Below are 18,790 nucleotides of genomic sequence, written 5' to 3'. Positions count from 1 at the left end.
GTTCTCTCTTTTATAGATAAGGCCAATATTGGTCGAAAACATTACCATCAACATTACCATCAAGATCAATTATCACATCGTAACGATAAAGAATAGTCTTTCGGACATCCTAGCTTTCCACCTACAAACATCGTAACGATAAAAGCTAGTCTTTCAGTCATCCTAGAACAAAAAGAAGAAAACATATATGAAGCTTGAGAGAGGTTGTATATGCTAATCAAAAAGGCGAGAAAGTTAATGTAATTATTTCCGTAAACACTTGTTAATAAAGATGTATAACAGATGGATTTAGCAAGTTTGACCAAGTCAATGGAAGGCATTGCATTAAAGTAACATGGATCATTCAACTGCAATGAACACTTTAATGACGTTTCCATTATATTCATAGGCACCTCACAAAGCGATGGTTCTTAAAACTCAAAAGACATGATCTTCCCAGCCCTTGTAAAATTACAAATTAAAGCCTTGGCAAGAAACTTGGAAATCTTAGCTAATAAAAAAAACAGAAAAAGAAAACAAGCAATCAAAAGCCAACTGCAATAGAGGATCATGTATCCATAGATTCATAACATCATTTCTTTCTACCTCTGCTCTTTTTATTCTTCCTGCCCTTCCCTTTTTTGTTTTTTACTTCCTGAGTGTTACCTGCACTTTGATTTTCGACCACAACTAGATCATCACCTGTTTCATTTATATGATTCTTCACTTCACTTGTTTGTTCAATCTCAGTTGTGCTGCTGCCCGCTGCATACACTACCATTTTACCTTTGCTCTTTTTATTCTTCCTTCCCTTCCCTTTTTTGTTTTTTGCTATCTGAATGTTGCCGCCCGCGCTTTGATTTCCGACCACGACTAGATCAACACCTGTTCCCTTGACTTGATTATTCACCTCACTTGTTTGTTCAGCCTCAGTTGTGCTGCTGCTCTCTGACACTCCCATTTGCTCAATCTTTGATTTCTGACTCGTGATAGAATGGTTCAATAAATCATCTATCTTTGGCCTAAGACTTTGCAGTCTTTCTACAACCCCTTGCACCTCCCTCGTCAAGACAACTGAATGCTCCACATCATTTCGGCTGAAAAAGATTCAGAAGAACCCAAGAAGATCTTTAAAAAAAAGTTATAGATAAACGTAATTATGTATATAACCACGCCAAATCAACAATACAAAATCACTTCAAATTATACCGGAGTGTAAGTCTAACCTTGTGCCGAATGCAGAAGAAAGCAATTTCAGATCATCAATCGCAAGATTCGCTTCATGTACATCTGATGCATCTTTGACAGCACCGAATTTTATATCCACAAAAGCAGTTTCTAACGTGCCTAAATTTTTATCCAATTCTTTCTGAAAACAAACATTGGATATAAACAAACTACAATAAAACTAACAGCATTATTCATTACATCCACAATGATATAATATTACCTTTATCATTGCTGCAGCAAATAAGGTGTTTAGTGCCACTTCCTTCGTCGCATTTATAGCTTCAGATATATCTTCAATAACTTTCCAATTAAATTCCACTTCAACAGGATTCACATTCAGCTTGTCATCCGGTGATGTGTTTGAAGAAGGTGCCTCAAGAATAGTCACTGTATCATCATCGTTTGATGGATTTTGCACACAAGGTACAGTGTTTCTTGAAAACAACACACTCATTATCTCCACTTTAGATTTGCTAACGTCCACATATAGAGCACAAGGAGCATGAAATCTTGGACTCGCATTTCCCGAGCCCACAATCACGAGAGAATCCTCTATGCTCATAAATGCTTCTCCAACCATTTCTGGATTCAGGTTCAAGTACTGGCCCGTTCGTCTCCTTAAAAGACCATACACAAACTTCTTTGGAAGCAAATAAGCAATATTATTTTCTCCCGACAGCAAATCAAGTAGTACTTGAGAACAATCTGATACTTGCAGACAAATTAAAGAAAGCAGCATAACCAGCTTCAATGATAACAGTGGAAGGTAATACGAGAAATCAATATTTGCATTTTTAATCCATGATATAGTATCGTGTTTTTCGTAAAGAATATGCTGAATCACCTCGACAATAAAATGTATTGCATTTGAAATCATTGGCTGGGGTGCTAAATAAGTTGAAGTAGAGTGAATTTGTGTACACCATCCAGCAAAAGAAGATTTTGTAGTGAAAAAGATTCCTGAATGAAAAGATGTCATGAAAACAAGACTTTCCAAGAGATACACAAAACTGTGAGGTGAAATGTAGCCGGCACGTCTCCAATTGGCACTAAAAGTATCTTCCAAAGCACTATACAGTGCTTGAAAAACATAAACATCTTTAACGCCACCGTTCATATATTTCTCAAAAAATTGCTTCCATGCAGGATTCCATTGAATCCGTCTAGTTATATGCTCGTAAAGTGCTACAGGTTTTCTAGAGCGAAGACATATCATCATCACCCTCCCAATTGTCCAATAGGTGAAGTCACCCCTGATGTTAAGATTTTGATGAATAATCTCCTCAAGCAAGTTAAGAGATAGATCAGTCTCCCTTAAAGAAATCAAATCATCAGAGACTGCTCTTCGCCAATCCAATGGAAACACAAGATCAAAATAAGTTAGAGAAATTCCAAGATATCTTTCCAACTTCTTCGTATCTTTCGGGTTAACATACTCGCAGTCTAAAAGAAACTTGGAAACCTCAAAAATGTGAAGGAGAGATGTGCTTTGATGAAATGCAGATCCATTTGAGTTTGACTTATGCAAAGCTTCGAGAGTTTCAAGCACCTTTATACCCACAGAAACTAATTCAGACTGCCAATAAGACCTTATAGAAAGCACCAAATCCCTAATATTCATAGTTAGAAGCTTCCCATCCCTTCGAAGACCCTTTTGACCTGCACTTCTTATCCAATCTGCGTGCCCGTTGATCAACATGTAAACAACATTGCCTTTTAAACACAGTTTCCTCACCCCAAAATAATTTAAGATAAAGTCAACACAACCATCATCTTCATTTGGTTCTTTATGGAAGCTTTTAAGACTCTCAAAAATATCAGAGACCCTTTCCTTCCATGCATTCCAATAAAAAACTAGTGTTCTAGCAGAAACTTGGTTCTGAGAAGTCTTGTCCTCACAGTGCTTGTTAATATTAATTGGTAACTCATCCTCCCAGTCATACTTAGAGAAATTCAAACGAATATGAAAATCCATGATTTTCCTAATCAAAAAGATTTCTCCCCTTAAACTCTTGTTTTTCTGAGAAACAAGCAAATCTTTTCTGAGCTCGAGCAAGCAACCGTGCCGATCAGAAATAAATTTAAGCTCACTACAAACAAATTCGTAGAGATCTTCTGAATACGTTTTTGCAAGCAACTTTGCCTTTTTACAAACTTTTTCATTCTGAGCAAACTGCCTCAATGGCCAACCTTTATTGCCATTTCCCCACAACGAGCTAAAGAATGCATACCAAAGTAATAGAACCGCCGCATCCTTAAAATGACCAGCCTTCTCCAAAAGATCAGCTTCTTTTAAAACATCCCCCGAAGACCTTGCCAGCTCAGCAGCATCAAGAAAATTACCCAATTCTTCTTCCAAAATCAAAAGGTAATCAAGACAGCCTAAAGACTTTAAGAACACACGTTTGGATTCCATTGAACAGAAAGCCCGGACAAACTTCATCATAGATTTAAAATCTTTTTGCACATGGAAATGAAGAGCACAATGCTCCAAAAATTCTTGTCCAATCAATTCCAGTTCTTTACTTTGAAAAGTAGAATGCTTTTTCCATTGTTCTATAAACTGCAATCCTTTATCAAAAAGTTTCCCTTTTCTACAAACCGACAAACACTTAGAAATCTCGTCTCCTTTTGCATACACTTCTGCTGCATCACTATAACATCCCACTAGAGTAAAACATTCTGCTGCTGCATCCATCTTTCCAAGCTTAAGATGGATTTTTCCTGGACAAATACGAGAGATCAGATTAAATGTGGCAATATGGGCGGGTCAGATTGAAATAGGTCTTTCTAGTACAGTTTTAAATTGGTTGGGTTGATCTATAAACACTTCCTAACCTTTTCTAAAAGTTAATGTAAATAATTACCACATTAATTATGCATAAGAAAGCAATAAATTTGACAGCAATAAACTAGATTTTTGAGCAAAAAAAATTACAAGGTTCAACCAGCTTGACTTCGAACACACCATTCATAATATTTTGGGTTGGAACTATGGGCACTAGTTGTGCAATTGTTGATTAAATTATAGTTCAATCACTTAATTTTTAAAAATAAATTTATTTTTAGAAAATACAATACCTGCTCTTCTATACTCGCCCAAATCACAAAAACAAGATGCAGCAGACTCAAGTTTCCCAATAGATTCAAACATTCCTGCTGCTTCTTTAACATAGCCTATAAAAGCTTCAGGATTTGTTCCACGAATATGTTCACCAAATGATCTCAAACGTGAAGCTTTGGCTAGAGTCTCCCACATTTTGTCTCCAGCTCTTTCGAAACACATTGTTGCCATCATATAATTTTTCTCGAAAAAAAGCTGGTACAATAAAAAGATAATGAAAGCATGTCAAATAAAGTAATAACATAACAACTTAAAAAGACAACTATTCCGGAAACAGATAAAAAATAACCTTTTTGCCACGCTCCCTCCATTCTTGAGGGCTGCTTGCAACTCGCATTGCTTGTACAACCGAATCGTCCAGCTTTCTTATCTGAACGAGTCCCCTTCCTTTCCAGTAGTCAAACATTGGCTTGGAAAGTTCCTCTTTATTTTCACATATCCATAACCTTTGTCTAGTCCTAGTGATAGCCACATACAACTGTTTCAATTCAGAACATAAAACACTATGTCTTGACTCACAAAAATTGGGGAATGATTGAGACAATTTCTCATCGAGCCAAGCGTGTTCCTTCATATATTTGTATATAACTCTCCACTGATCTTTCAAGGGGGAAGTCCCAAAAAAGTTGTAAAGTAAAACATCCTAAAACCATAGAAGTAAAACAAGAAATATAAACAAATCAAATACATACATACATATATATAAACAAACGTTTATGACAAAAAGAATAAGAAACTGACTTGAAACTCCAGCCCTTTACACTCCACGATAGTGAGAACAAGAGCTTGTTTTCCAATATATTCACAAATTTCGGTTTTCACAACATCATCACGTACTAAAATCACCTGTTCAGCCCCAAAACCAACAACTTCTGGGCCACTTCCGCTGCCACCAAAGATTGTCAAAATAACATTTTCATCATTAGGGGACTCTAGCAAAAATGGAGGTTCCCCGGAAATAAGACTAGTCTCAGGCTCCAAAATATCCATAGAGTGAGGAAAGTAACAGTACAAAATGTCAATAACACTCTGTGCTAAATCAAGAACACCCACATGAGTTCTGAAGTTCTGTTTTAATTGAAAAATCTCAGATAAACGACCTTTCTCTTGTATTCCGGTTGCTTTGCAGGTTAAAAACTCCTTATAGAATAGTGACGTGATATCTTGGAACCTAAAGTCAATGCCTCGTGCAATTGTTTGTGCGGTATCACCAGCAAAAACAAAACCCTCATCAACATTTTGGCAAATATACTTGAAAAGAGAAATTTGTCTCATGCTAAGATCTTGAACTTCATCAATGTATACGAAATCCATTTGGTCACCTTCATATTTTCCATTTTTAAGTCGAAGATGAAGGTCAATTACTAAATCTCCCAAATCAAATTCCCCACGTTTAGCTTTCATGTTTTCATAGGCTTGATAGAGGGAGTAAACAGTCTCTCTTTTTTGTTGTGTTAAAGTAGAACTACGACTTCTGGCTAATAAAGAGTAACCCTCAAAGCTCAATTTTCCATCACTGTATTCCCCTGCTTGCAAGCCTCCTTTGATATGAGAAATTATTTCTGTAAATACTTGAGAAGGATCAAGTTTCTTTTTAAGATTTGAATTGAAGTGGGGCCAGTAGAGAGAACAAAACCTATCAAATGTAACCTCTTTTAATCTTATGAACGTTTGCAATGCAACAACACCTGAACTTTTATGGTTACCATGAGAACCTTCTCTTGTCTTTTGAAATCTTTCAAAATAAGAACTCCCTAAAGTGCCATTCAACATCATTAGAAACTTATGGAATGTTATAACAAGAGGAAACTTTTTCAAGGGAATATTAACAAATGTGTCAGGGATATCATTAAATTCTGACATAGAATCCGCATCCTCAAGATTGATCTCTGCTGACGTACTTCCATGACATGAAAAACTGTCATATACATATATATATAATCATTTACAAAACTATAATCAATGAAACAATGTCAAATACTTCAATTTGTGTGTACCTTGTAACGTGGGAAACATGTTTCTTTACAACATAACACAGTTTTGGGCTCACTGTCACAAAAAGCTGGCGAAGTATACACGGTTTGCTACTTTCAGAGTCATCAATAGATTCAACATCTCTAATTCGGTTGATTTCTGCTTCACTAGTCCCTTCAGAAGCAACACGGAAATTCAGTTCGTTTTGGAGCAATTTTGTTGTCAAAACTGTGGTTTTACCGGTTCCGGATCGCCCAATTATGAAGGAGCTTTTGCAAAATAGAATTATATCCATTTGTTCATCGGTGACTTGCATTGGTAAATCAAATTCTCTAGCAGAAAGCAACTGGCTCACCACCCCACGTGACAACGAGTAAAACTTCATGAGCAATAAACTTTCACTCACTTTAGAGTTTTCAACATAAATTCTACCATCACCAGGAATCAAACTCGCTTCTCTATCACCTTCACCGTTGCTCAAAGAACGAAATTTGATGAATTCTTGGGATGCCGGCCAACTCCTAGGAACTTCAAAATTTCTGAACAGTAAAAAATTGCAAATAAACATGCATGAATAACATCACTATTTTAAAAACTTAAATTTCAGTAAACATTCAACGAACATACCCTTCCAAACATTTTGCTGTGCAACGACTAATATATTCATCGGTGTAGGCAGAAAAAATGCTCTCAAGTCGTTTTGTAAGTTTAGGAATCTCCTCCAAGGGTAATATATCCCAAACCTTTAGAACTTGTATGTAATTGACTTCCTTGATAATGTCAACTGAGCAAATAATATATAGACCTTCAACCTTAAATTTTTTCAGAACTTTTGAACAATTTTCGAAACAAACGTCTACACTTCGGTTCTTGGGCCGCCAACCAACAGAAAGTTTCAGTAAAACATTTAAAACAACCTTCTTTAAGCGAGCAAATGTCAGTTTTCCAAACGATTTTCTAAAATCATCGCTGAAGAGGACCTGATGGGAAAGGTGCAACAATCAAGATAAACAAATGCACCATATTACATATATAGTGAAATAATTTGGTGTAAAAACCAATCATTTAGGTACACTACCTTCCATTTTGTATGTTTGAAAAGAACACTGTTCCCCTTAACCAGATCATCAAGTTGATCTAGCTCTTTCTTTGCAGCTATGATTGTCATCTTCAAGCATTCATCAGCATCAGCATCAAACAAACAATGGCGATTCCTTGCATCACAAACTATATCGTTCCATACATACTCACTATTTGTGAGGGTTCTCTCATTGCCCAGTATCCAGAGACAGTGTCTAGAAAAAAAGGAGGACGGTATATACGCAGAGTCAGACAAACTGAAGAACACAAAACATTAAGCACGTCGTACGATGAGTGGGGTAGCTTTTCAAGACAAGTTCAGTCTGAAAGCTTAGCAAACAATGTTTTATTATGACTAGAAAAACAACAGTATTATTTTAAATATTTGAATAAAACAATTTATGAGGTTGTATACATTTAGACAACTTTTGACCAGGTTGAACTCTTTCCCTTTTAGCTAAACTTTTTTATTTGACCTGTTTGGAACATTACTAACCCAAATCAACCCATTTATATAAATTGTAGAAAGTACACTACAAAAAAAGTAACTAAAAAGACCAACTGTAAAGAGCGTGACAAGATAACATACCGTGCTCTGGTCAAAGCTACATTAGTCCTTTGAGGGCTAGACAAGAAGCCAACAGACCCATGGCTATTAGATCTTACTGTTGATAAGATAATAATATCTTCTTCTCCACCTTGGAACCCATCAATGGTTTTCACCTTTACTGAAAATCCATCAAATTTCTTGTATTTTTGAGCAAGTTTTTCTTGAATGGAAACAACTTGGGCAACATAAGGAGATACAACACCAACAGTGAGCTTCTTCCCTGAGTCTTGACATGCTATATAAGTGAAAAAAGAGGTTAAACTTAAATGAACATTCACCACACAGATACACAAGTTAGCATTTGAGTTCATTGAATACAATTTTTACAGCTGCTTTTATTAACCATACTCAACTTGTGTTTCAAGTGTTGCAACATCATTCCACTTTCTTTAAAATAGATAGTATACAAACCATATTCAGCTGACACTTTTGTATGTTCTTTGATGTTATTGTCTAGAAACCTATTCGTAAAAAACGAACAAACTAAAAAACAAATGTAGGATTGCAGAGAGAGTCTAACTAACAAACAAAAGTTGGTGCAAATAATAGAATTAAAGTAAACCACCATGTATAATTGTATACCTTTGTAGAGATTTTGTACAATCTTAATCACAATAGCTACCTCGACCATATTTCTCCAGCTTCGATCTTCATCGTCCTTTTCTTCTCTTCCACCAACAACATTTATAAACGAGTATGGACCAAACATGGGTCCTGAAAGATATTGTTTTTCATAACTTTTACGCATCACATTTTCTGCATCCAGAATACGATTTTGATAAAACTTGCAATTTGGGAAAAAACTTATAGAAGGATGCATCCTGTACTGCACATTAAGCAAATGCATAGAATGCCCCAAAGAGCTCAGTCTGGCAAATAAGCTTCTTCCAAAGCCAGATTCAATACATACCTGTCCACAAACTTCGGTGAATATAGATAAAGCTTAAAAACAATAAAACTAAGTATAGACTTACATTGCTAGAAACCATTGCAGGTAACTGGTATTCATCTCCAATGAGAATAGCATGTTTCATCCCAGGAAGCTGAAGAGGAATAGTGGATTCAGCCTCTTTTAATTGGGCAGCTTCATCTATCACCAAGATCTCCAAAGGCTTCATTTCAACAGTATGCAACTTGTATGAAGTAGAACTGGTACAAAAGATAAGGGAAGCATTTTGAAAACAGAAGTCCATTATTGCAGTTCTGTTCAAAACATTTGGAAGACCAAGTCCTTCAAGAGATATTTGCAAAGTTGTTAGAACAGATAATAACTTGACTCTAACAAAACTGATTGAAGACATATCACCCAAGTTATCAAGATCGGTTTGCAATGGTATAAACGTGAAAAGCTGCTCAACCTCTTCAGAGACCAAACTCTCCTCAAACAATAGTGATTTAAAAAAACTTAAATCATCTAAAAGAGATACCATCTTTTGGAAATTGTCTTCCCTTAGAAAACTTTTTGGAATGTGAGTCAACAATGTTATGATGCATCTCCTAAGTGGTGACACACACACACTGAATCGATCACGCACAAACTCAATGAATGAGTTTACTTCCAACTTCGTTGCTTTAGTTTTGATTTGATTTTCAGCAGCAAATTGTTTTTCTTTGATCAATTCATTTTCCTTAAAAACATGATATTGAGAAACACAATTTTTAAGTAAATCAGTCATAGATCTTATGCAATGCTTCCAACCACTGAAAGACCCAAGGCACTCTGTAAGCCTATTAATTCGACCTTCAAGATAGATTTCTTCAGTCTCTGTACCCACTTTTAACCTTTTCTTGTTACCAAACAGAAGTATGTCTCCAATACAATAAATGAAATCTCCACCTGCAGTTATAGTATTGAATGATCCCTTTACCAAATTGAGCAGACGTGAAGCTACTTGATCTATAGCAACATTCGTTGGTGCACATGTAAGTGTCCTACGGTTCATTTTCAGAAGAATAAACAGCAGGACACTTACGGTTGTTGTTTTCCCAGTTCCAGGCGGTCCCCATATCTGCTCTACAAAAGAACCGTGACAACATTCCACTTTACAAAGGGCTGCCCTAATTGCTCCAGCCTGGGATTCATTCAGCTGATCCAAAAGATGTGGATCAAATCTTTGAGATAAAGTACTATCAGTAGGACAGAGATTGCAGCATTCCTTAACCTGTAACCAGCATATTTATAGTCAACAATGATATTACCAACTTAAAAATTATTATTCAGCCAATTATTAGAGTTACTTGAACCAAAATCTTACCGAAAAATCAGAGTGAAGAATCTTTTCGATGATATTCATATTTCGGTGCATGTGCAAAGAATTCCAGATTCGTTTGTTGGTTGTAACATTGGTCAAGAAAACAACAAACATCCCCTCTTGGAATTCAATTTGTTTTGAAGCTTTAACATTAAAACCTACTAGTGTGCTATCAATATCGCCTTCATCATAGTTCTCAATATTGTTAACTAAAGAAACAACACACATTCTTCCCACACGCTGCAAATCAGAAACAGACTCAGGTATTCCATCTACCAAAATCAGCAAATCACCAGGTGAAGTTCGGTAAGGCTCTTTTCCACGTTCACTAGTGTTGTTTCTCCAATTACCAATAGTAACATGATACATAAATTTTCCATCTTTTTTGGTCTCATAATTTAAAGAAAAAATTTCAGCATATGGTGCTCTATACATGATCTCCATAGCAGAAGCCAACTCAGCACGGGTTTCCTCTAGCAAAGGATAAACAAAAGAACCAAGGTAGTGTTCTACGCACTGAAACGTAAAAGGTATGTTCTCCACCTACAAACAATGCATCAATTTATAACTATGATTCATGCTATAAGATATGATTTAAACAATAGACAACCAATTTTGGAATTCAAATCTATGTGTTAAGGGAAAATCATGTTTTCTATAGTCAAAACAAATAATAAAAAAAAAAAAATACAAAACAATGATATACATCCTGTGAAGAACTACTGTTGTTAAAAGAGAGCATAGCGCCCACTATAGCATTTAGCGTGGTGATGTGGCTATATGTCGCAATCTAATTTTGGCGCCTCCATAGAGTGAAAATATCGGAATTATAGGTGTTTTTTGTTTTAATCAAAATAGCGAACATTTCAAAAAAAATTCTTTAGTGCATCGCTAAACATAAAATAGCGCCCGTTATTTCATCACTATAACTACCTAACTTATAGGTAGCTTGTCGCTATCGCCCACTATTTGCTATTGACAAGTATGTGAAAAACTATAGAATATTGACCTCAAGGTCAAATAGGTTTTAAAAATGCATCTGGAACAAAAATTTTAGTTCATAAATCATGGTAATAAAAAATGAACCTTGAGTAAACAACAAGGGGATTTAAAATTAAAACTTAATGCATAAAGTAAGTATAAAAAAACCTGATGTTTATAGAGGTCCTCATTCAAAATGTCTTCAAGAGACCATGAAAACACCATCTGCTCAAAGTCATGATTATGAGGCTGGGTAGTTACTTTTGTCTTCCGCAAATGATCTCCCACCATTATCGCCTGTATCAAATGATTCAAATCAAATGCATGCAAACAAAACTTGAATAAACAGATAAATGGGTTTTCTACTTCATTATTTGTTTAGTAATCGAAAAGGGTTTTGTTACCCTTGAAGGAAGTGGTCGGGTGAATACAGTAGCAGTAATGCAGTGCAAAGATTGAACGAAAAATAGGGAAATCAAGGGGTTTTAAATAAACAGAGAATGTGTTCGATGTCGAAAATCCAAGTCAGTTTCAAGTCTCCTTAACTTCTCAGTTTCCGATTTTCAGTTTTTTTTTTTTTTTTTTTTATTTCTTTGTGCTTTTTGATCGTGCGTTCATGCACTGCCATTTGTTGTCTATTCGTCTTCCGAGTTATAAGCGCCAACGGTTTTTTAGTTCGTGTGCTTTGTAAAGTAAACTTCTTAGTTTCAAAAATCTTTTAACACTATTCGTTTTTTTCTTTACTTGGATAAATTTTTTTGTGATGTCTATTAGTTTCATAAACTTTTTAACACTATTCGTTTTTTTACTCGGATATTCTCCTATATATTAAAAATTGTATGTTTTGAACAGTAGATTCAATGTTTTGATAGAAAAGAATAAAAAGTTATAATAATATATATGGTTTTTTTAATAGTTTTATTATTTTCTTTACTTTTTAAGTTAGATAAGCTTTTGTCAATCGGTACTGGTATCGAAAATAACAGTACGGTTATCGGTACATAAATTTTATTAATTAACCATAAGGGCATCCGGGCCACAACCCGATTCGGACGCGGGTAGGTGGCACCATCACCGGTCGTTAGGGCATATATATGCACACATATCACACAAATTTTTAACAAAAATACTACCACAAATCTCTATACAATTATTCTCTCAATTTTTTACACAATGTCTGATGAGATTATTATCATACCGCTCAATATTTCTGATTTATTATTCTCAGACGATAGACGATGGTAGCCTACAATATTTTTTATATATCGTCGAGCAAGCCAAAATAGAAGACACTAACGATTTTTTTTCCGACGTACGAGCCCAAATACAACCAAGGTATATTAAGACAAAGGTCTCGTATGTCAAGACATCTATTTTTAGAATTCTAGCCGACATAGAACCGAAATACGAGTGGTTTCGAGAGGTCCTGGATGGGAGGATGAAAAAGAGTTTTACGGCTATACAAAAATGTATATCCGTCGTTAAACAACTTGCAACCGATAATCCTCCTGACGATTACGATGAGTATTTATGTATGGCCGAAAGGACATCACGTGAATGTCTTTAATATTTTTGTAATGCCATCATTAGATTATATGACGAAGAGTTTTTACAAGGACCGACAAGCCATGAAATTGCATGCTAGAAGTGGTTGCAACACAAAATTTGTGGTTTTGGCATGGTTTTTTTGTCTGCGTGGATCACTAAACGACATCAATGTTCTCCGACAATATCCAATTTTTCTCACCCAACAAAACTGAACCGCGCTGAAATTTTCGTTTCAATTAAAGAGACACTTATACGAACATGGATATTTTCTTACCGGTGGGATCTACCCTACTTGGCCAACGTTTGTGAAAGTGTTTTGCTATCCAATCGATCCGAAGGAAAAGAAATTCAGGAAGGCGCAAGAGGCGGCAAGAATGGATGTGGATGTAATACCCCGAACCTTAATCTACTGGTTATAAACGTATGAAATATGTAATTTATATTTTATATATTGTTAAACGAGTAAGATGATGGTGTGAAAGGTGAAATATCTTGACAAGCCTGGGCTAATATAGGAGACCGTTTAATATTAATAATTAAATATATTATTTTTTTGACCTTACTCCGTTTTTAATGAAACTTAGGTTAAAACGCAGATAAAAATATGTTCGTTCCAATGACATATTCGTCGTTTTATAAAACGTCATATTTTAAAAGTTATACGAGAAAGACGAGTGAAGCAGCTGAATTAATATATAAAAGCAAGCAAGCTAGCAGGTCAAGCAGGCAGGTAGGCACGTCAGAAATAATTTGAGGTGCCTGCTTGCTTCCTTTAAATAAGAGTCTCAGTAGTTTGTTTAGGTACCAGTTTCTTTAACGGAAACGCTCTAGTATAGAGAATCCCGAGTATACGATACCCCGTTGGGTGTTGTTAATAGTCGTTTTTGGGAGAGCGAGTAGGAGCAGGAGTAGGGAAACTCTACATCAACGTACCATAGATAGTTTTAAGGTATGCTCTTGTTTACGTTTATGTTTAATTATTTATTATTTAATTTTAGTAGTTAATAGGAGTATTATTATTATTAGTAGTAATGTTAGTATTATTATTTTTAGGTACTAGGGTTATTGTCAGGGGCGGGTATTGGGTAGCGTAGCCTTAGTTAAGCATAGACTGATCAACCATGCTTAAACAAGGCAGCGCTAACCAATATCCAACCATGATAATGACTAGTTAGGTGTACCATTACCTAACCTAGGATTTTGTAATTGTGTCAGGACCTTGAGACATAACCCAGTCGTACTAGCGGCAGTTAAGCAATTGCTAATCAGGTGAGTCATCATACTTATCTTTTAAACTGTGATAGTATACTCATCCATAACTGGTAATAATGAGAATGCTGCAGTATGCATGTGTCAGTAGGGGTATATGGGATCCTATTATGCTTAATGAGGTGTGTCACTCTGGGAAGGGTAATAAGGTGGTGTACCCACAGGCACTTCGTGCTTATAAGGTTTAGCGACACACACTCATACCTATGTGACGACCGTAGGGGGACACAGCTAGAGGACCAGTATGTCTCTTGTACGGTGGTTTGTGACAAGTCAAATGTGACCTATAAGGTTCAATGAGGCCCAACCTGACTATAATGTGGTTACATGCCCATATTGTGTATGCATATAATGTAAACTGTGGTCTGTCTTTATAAAAATTGTATAGTATGAGCTCACCAGTATATATCTGACGTCGTTTTGAGTATACTTATCTCAGGTGAGTCATGAGGAAAGCTATAGGAACTACTTGACAGTTGTGGAGTTTTAGAAGATCAAGGAGTTCTTAGTTGCCAAAAGAATTGTAAATAAATAAAGTGTGGTACTCAGACTATTATAAGTTTTAATGAAAGTTTAGTTTGTTTTCGCTGTAAGTGTATCAATTGTGCATAATCACCCGTGTTACAGGGTGAGTGTTACAGTTGGTATCAGAGCACGAGGTTTTAGCGAATTAGGTATTGCAGGAATGCCTAAGCTTTAACCAGTAGTTCTCTAAAGATTAATAGCACACTCAGACTAGGCCAAATAACATGTTCTTAGGAAAAGTACTTGCATAATCAATTGAGTAACGCTAGAAGAAGTAAACTATGTTGTGCATTTTTATGTGCTATATATATATATATCTATGTGACGTATATAGTTGTTACATTATAATGATGTATGATACATACCGGTAACTCTTTATACTCATATTCCTATAGGAAGGAGACAATGTCTGAACATAGAGATGAACAAGAGTCTAGAAATAATCAGAATAACAGAAGGGGAGAGGAAAGTTCTTATAGGACTCGAACTCCCTCTCATAGTGTCAGATCCCGGTCTAGTACAAGCATGCGTCTAAATACTGAGGATATCCACAATATAGCCGTGGAAGTGGCTAAGGTAATAACAAATGCACAAACCGGTAATGTTAACCAATCTGGAGAACGACCAGAAGAAAGCTCAGCTGCCTCCACGCCAGTACAAAGGGAAAAAATGGGCGAAAAGAAAAAAACTATTGCGACCATGCCACTAGAAGGAAAAGGTGAATATTCCAAATCAAAGGAATGTACTTATAAGCACTTCATGTCCTGTAAACCTCAGTCCTTCGACGGAAGAAAGGGAGCACTAGAAGCTCAAGACTGGCTCAACAGAATGGAGTCAGTATTAGACCTATGTGAGTGTGATGACCGCAACAAAGTACGGTTCGCCATACATATGTTTGAAGCTGAATCCTTTCACTGGTGGAACATTGTGGTCCGAACAGAGGAAAAAGAAAAGGTTAAGGAGATGAAGTGGGAGGAGTTTATTCATAAGTTTCTTGCTAAGTATTACCCTCCCAGTGAGACTAAGCAACTGGAAGTGGAATTCTTTCAGTTAAAAATGGGAAATAAAACCTATCGAGAGTATGTTTCTCGTTTCAATGACATATCTCGACTGGTTTCTTATTTAGCATTGACTGAGGAACAACTGATCAATAGGTTTCAACTTATCAGTAGGTTTATTTGGGGTCTACCCTCTGAAATGGGGGTGTTTATCAAATCCAAATCCCCCAAGACTTTCACATGCCCATATTGTGTATGCATATAATGTAAACTGTGGTATGTCTTTATAAAAATTGTATAGTATGAGCTCACCAGTATATATCTGACGTCGTTTTGAGTATACTTATCTCAGGTGAGTCATGAGGAAAGCTATAGGAACTACTTGACAGTTGTGGAGTTTTAGAAGATCAAGGAGTTCTTAGTTGCCAAAAGATTGTAAATAAATAAAGTGTGGTACTCAGACTATTATAAGTTTTAATGAAAGTTTAGTTTGTTTCCGCTGTAAGTGTATCAACTGTGCATAATCACCCGGGTTACGGGGTGGGTGTTACAGTGGAGCAGTCGTTTAGCGTATTAAAGGGGAAATGGGGTATGCTTAATTGATCATTGTGGGCTATGACCGTAGATAAGTATAGGAGCGTTCTCTATGTACGCATGATATTGCACAACATCATATTGAAGGACATCGGAAATGCAATATCACCGATGCACATTAGAGATCCCCAGTCAAGCCAGTTTTTTTTGACAAAAACGTCCTTGCGGCGTTGCAGAATGAAGACATACATTTCCGGCTTCGGTATAATCTTGTGGAACACATTGCATCTCTAGATCTACCCTACCTTGAGGAGTCGGACTTGGAATAGTTTATTTATGTTTTTAAGTGTCTTTTTTATTTTATTTGTAATTTATGGTGTGTCGCATTTATATTTTTAATTATGTAACTTTTATTTTATTTCTTGCTTTATATATTTAACATAAAATGATATACTTATATCTAAAAAATAATGAGGGTAGCTCAAGGTAGTGGTGCCACCAATTTGGATAGTTTAGCGTAGTGGATGATGTGATACTACAGGCTTGTTGGGGGTTATGATAAGAGAAGCAAGTGGCCCTTCCCTGGATAGCCTTACAATGTAATTCAAATACAAGTGTTGTGTGTAGTGTTTGCGATGAGCTAGAGAGAAAGTGTTCGAAAATGTGTAAGTTGAGTGCCTTAATCTGATCCGCCCTCATCTATTTATAGTAAAACGAATGTAACTAACTATCCTATATAACCGGGATCCAACGAATATTCCTTAGCCGAACGTTGTAGACCTGGTCTTTCGGGTTCAACGTCTCTCCTTTAACAAATACGCCCGAGTCTTGAGGAGATGAAGTCCATTTGACCGTTAGCAAGTCCCAGTCTTTAACCTACACGTGATTAATTCGATATACCTCAGGATATCACCCAGGATGTTAGCAATATCCCCGTCCAGTATCCTGATCGCAGATAAACAATTAAAAGCAGGATATAGCTCAAGATACGTATGCTTAGAAAATGAGCCATAACAATTGTCCCCAAATATATCGGTTGGTATACCAATCCAACGGATATATTTTAAAAGTCTTATCCCATAATTCAAGGCATTTAAAACGAAGCGACGGTCAAGATCACATCATAACCTCCAACGCGCTTTTAGCTCAATGGAGATCCATAATGCTTCTATATCTTCTCTCTTCTTATTTGAAAAGCAGACATTTCCAACAGAGCCTCCAGGTAATTCCTCATTTCTCAGTTACTTTCTGTCAATTTTTCTTATTCGTAATGGCTGCCGAGACCTTCACCCAGCAGAATCTCCTCAAAAATCCCGAAAAGGAGGTCTGTGCTTTTGACAACGCGAACATTGCGGCTTTGAGAGCTTCCGGTGCTTTCCCTGATAACACGGTCTTTAGACCGTACGATCGGTCAGTTCGATCGGATGTTTCTTTCGCTGATCGGGTTTGCTTCCCAGCATACCCTTTCTCGCTAGGTCTTCGATACCCCTTTCCCGAATTCATGATGCAATTCTTCCGAATCACCGACATCTCTTTTGCTCAAACCATGCCCATGGTTTGGAGAGTGTTAATCGTACTTAACCAAATCAAAAACCTTCACTGCCCCGACTGTAACACCCTGCGTTTTCATAATTTCCCTATTTAGAAACCATTGCTTGGATTTCTATTTTTGGAAACCTTGTATTCTTGTAATCGCTCCTTTCTTTGTAATCTTTATCAAATCGAGACTTGGATCATTAATGAAGCTTGTATTTTGTTACATTTATGTTATACACACTCTATGTATGCTCGTATGTTCGACTTCGTGAATCAATCAATGTCTAATCGTTATTCTTGGAAACTATGTGCGAAACTTGTAATTGATCTAAACTTATGCATTGAACGTCTTTTGAACGAGAACGATACTTGAATATGACTCTTATACGCTTAAATATACTTTGGTTATGATCATCATGCTTAACTACACCTTATACTATGCTTTTATATCAAAACAAGTCCCCAAACTCTCAAGTTTGCGCCTAAAAGCATCAAACTCAAAACTTCAGGGGCTAAATTGTAATAAAATGAAAGTCTGGAGATCAAGGGCGCCGCGTGACGCGAGGCTCCTTGGCGTCGCGCGAGCCCCTGTTTTCGGCAGACTTGTGTTTCTTTCAAATTTTGCACGAAATCCCAAGTTCTAATCTCACCCAATCACCTTTAATCCACCTCTAATCACCTCCAATCACCTTCTAACTCCCTAATTATAAATACCCACCTTCTCCAACCCATTTGACACTTTCACAACTCTCCAATCTTCACAAAATCACTCTCAATCTGCAGTAAATCTGAGTTTTTGGACAGATTCTTGTACCTTCACTAAAGTGAGTGTAACTTGCTTATTTCTTAGCTAAATCACTTGATTCTTCTTCCTATTGCTTTGTTATGCCCTTGGGTTTGAATCCTTGGTTTTTCCTTGGAAGAATCATGCTTGGATTTGCCCTAAAATGGACTAAAACTTTCTGTTTTGTTTAATATTAATCAACAACTTGTTATTTCTTATCCAACTTGTGTCTAACACATCTCACACCAATGTCCTAATGCTTACAACCTCTCTTATGGTTGGTTAAGCTTAAAAACATGGTTGAGACACTTAAATCAGAGGTTAAAACCTCACAAACTTTCTGTTTTAATTAGGGTTTTACCCACA

At 36.4% G+C, this 18,790-nt stretch overlaps 1 protein-coding gene across 1 annotated transcript; it reads right to left on the bottom strand.

The window, feature by feature from the left end:
* Window positions 1-352: 352 nt before the first annotated feature.
* Window positions 353-10,081, bottom strand: LOC110870051. Its single transcript, XM_035976283.1, has 12 exons — window positions 8,972-10,081; window positions 8,580-8,907; window positions 7,977-8,232; window positions 7,386-7,602; window positions 6,935-7,287; window positions 6,331-6,846; window positions 5,075-6,251; window positions 4,623-4,976; window positions 4,291-4,528; window positions 1,430-3,933; window positions 1,206-1,348; window positions 353-1,076 (listed from the first exon to the last, which is right to left on the bottom strand). The coding sequence occupies exons 1-12, from the start codon at window positions 9,938-9,940 to the stop codon at window positions 572-574; spliced, it is 7,560 nt and encodes a 2,519-aa protein (XP_035832176.1). The 5' UTR covers window positions 9,941-10,081; the 3' UTR covers window positions 353-571.
* Between the last annotated feature and the right edge of the window lie 8,709 nt (window positions 10,082-18,790).

This window comes from Helianthus annuus, chromosome 8, assembly GCF_002127325.2.
Source record: "Helianthus annuus cultivar XRQ/B chromosome 8, HanXRQr2.0-SUNRISE, whole genome shotgun sequence".
Taxonomy (NCBI): Eukaryota; Viridiplantae; Streptophyta; class Magnoliopsida; order Asterales; family Asteraceae; genus Helianthus; species Helianthus annuus.
The sequence above is the reverse complement of the archived record's forward strand: the minus strand, read 5'-3'. Positions and strand labels throughout refer to the sequence as shown.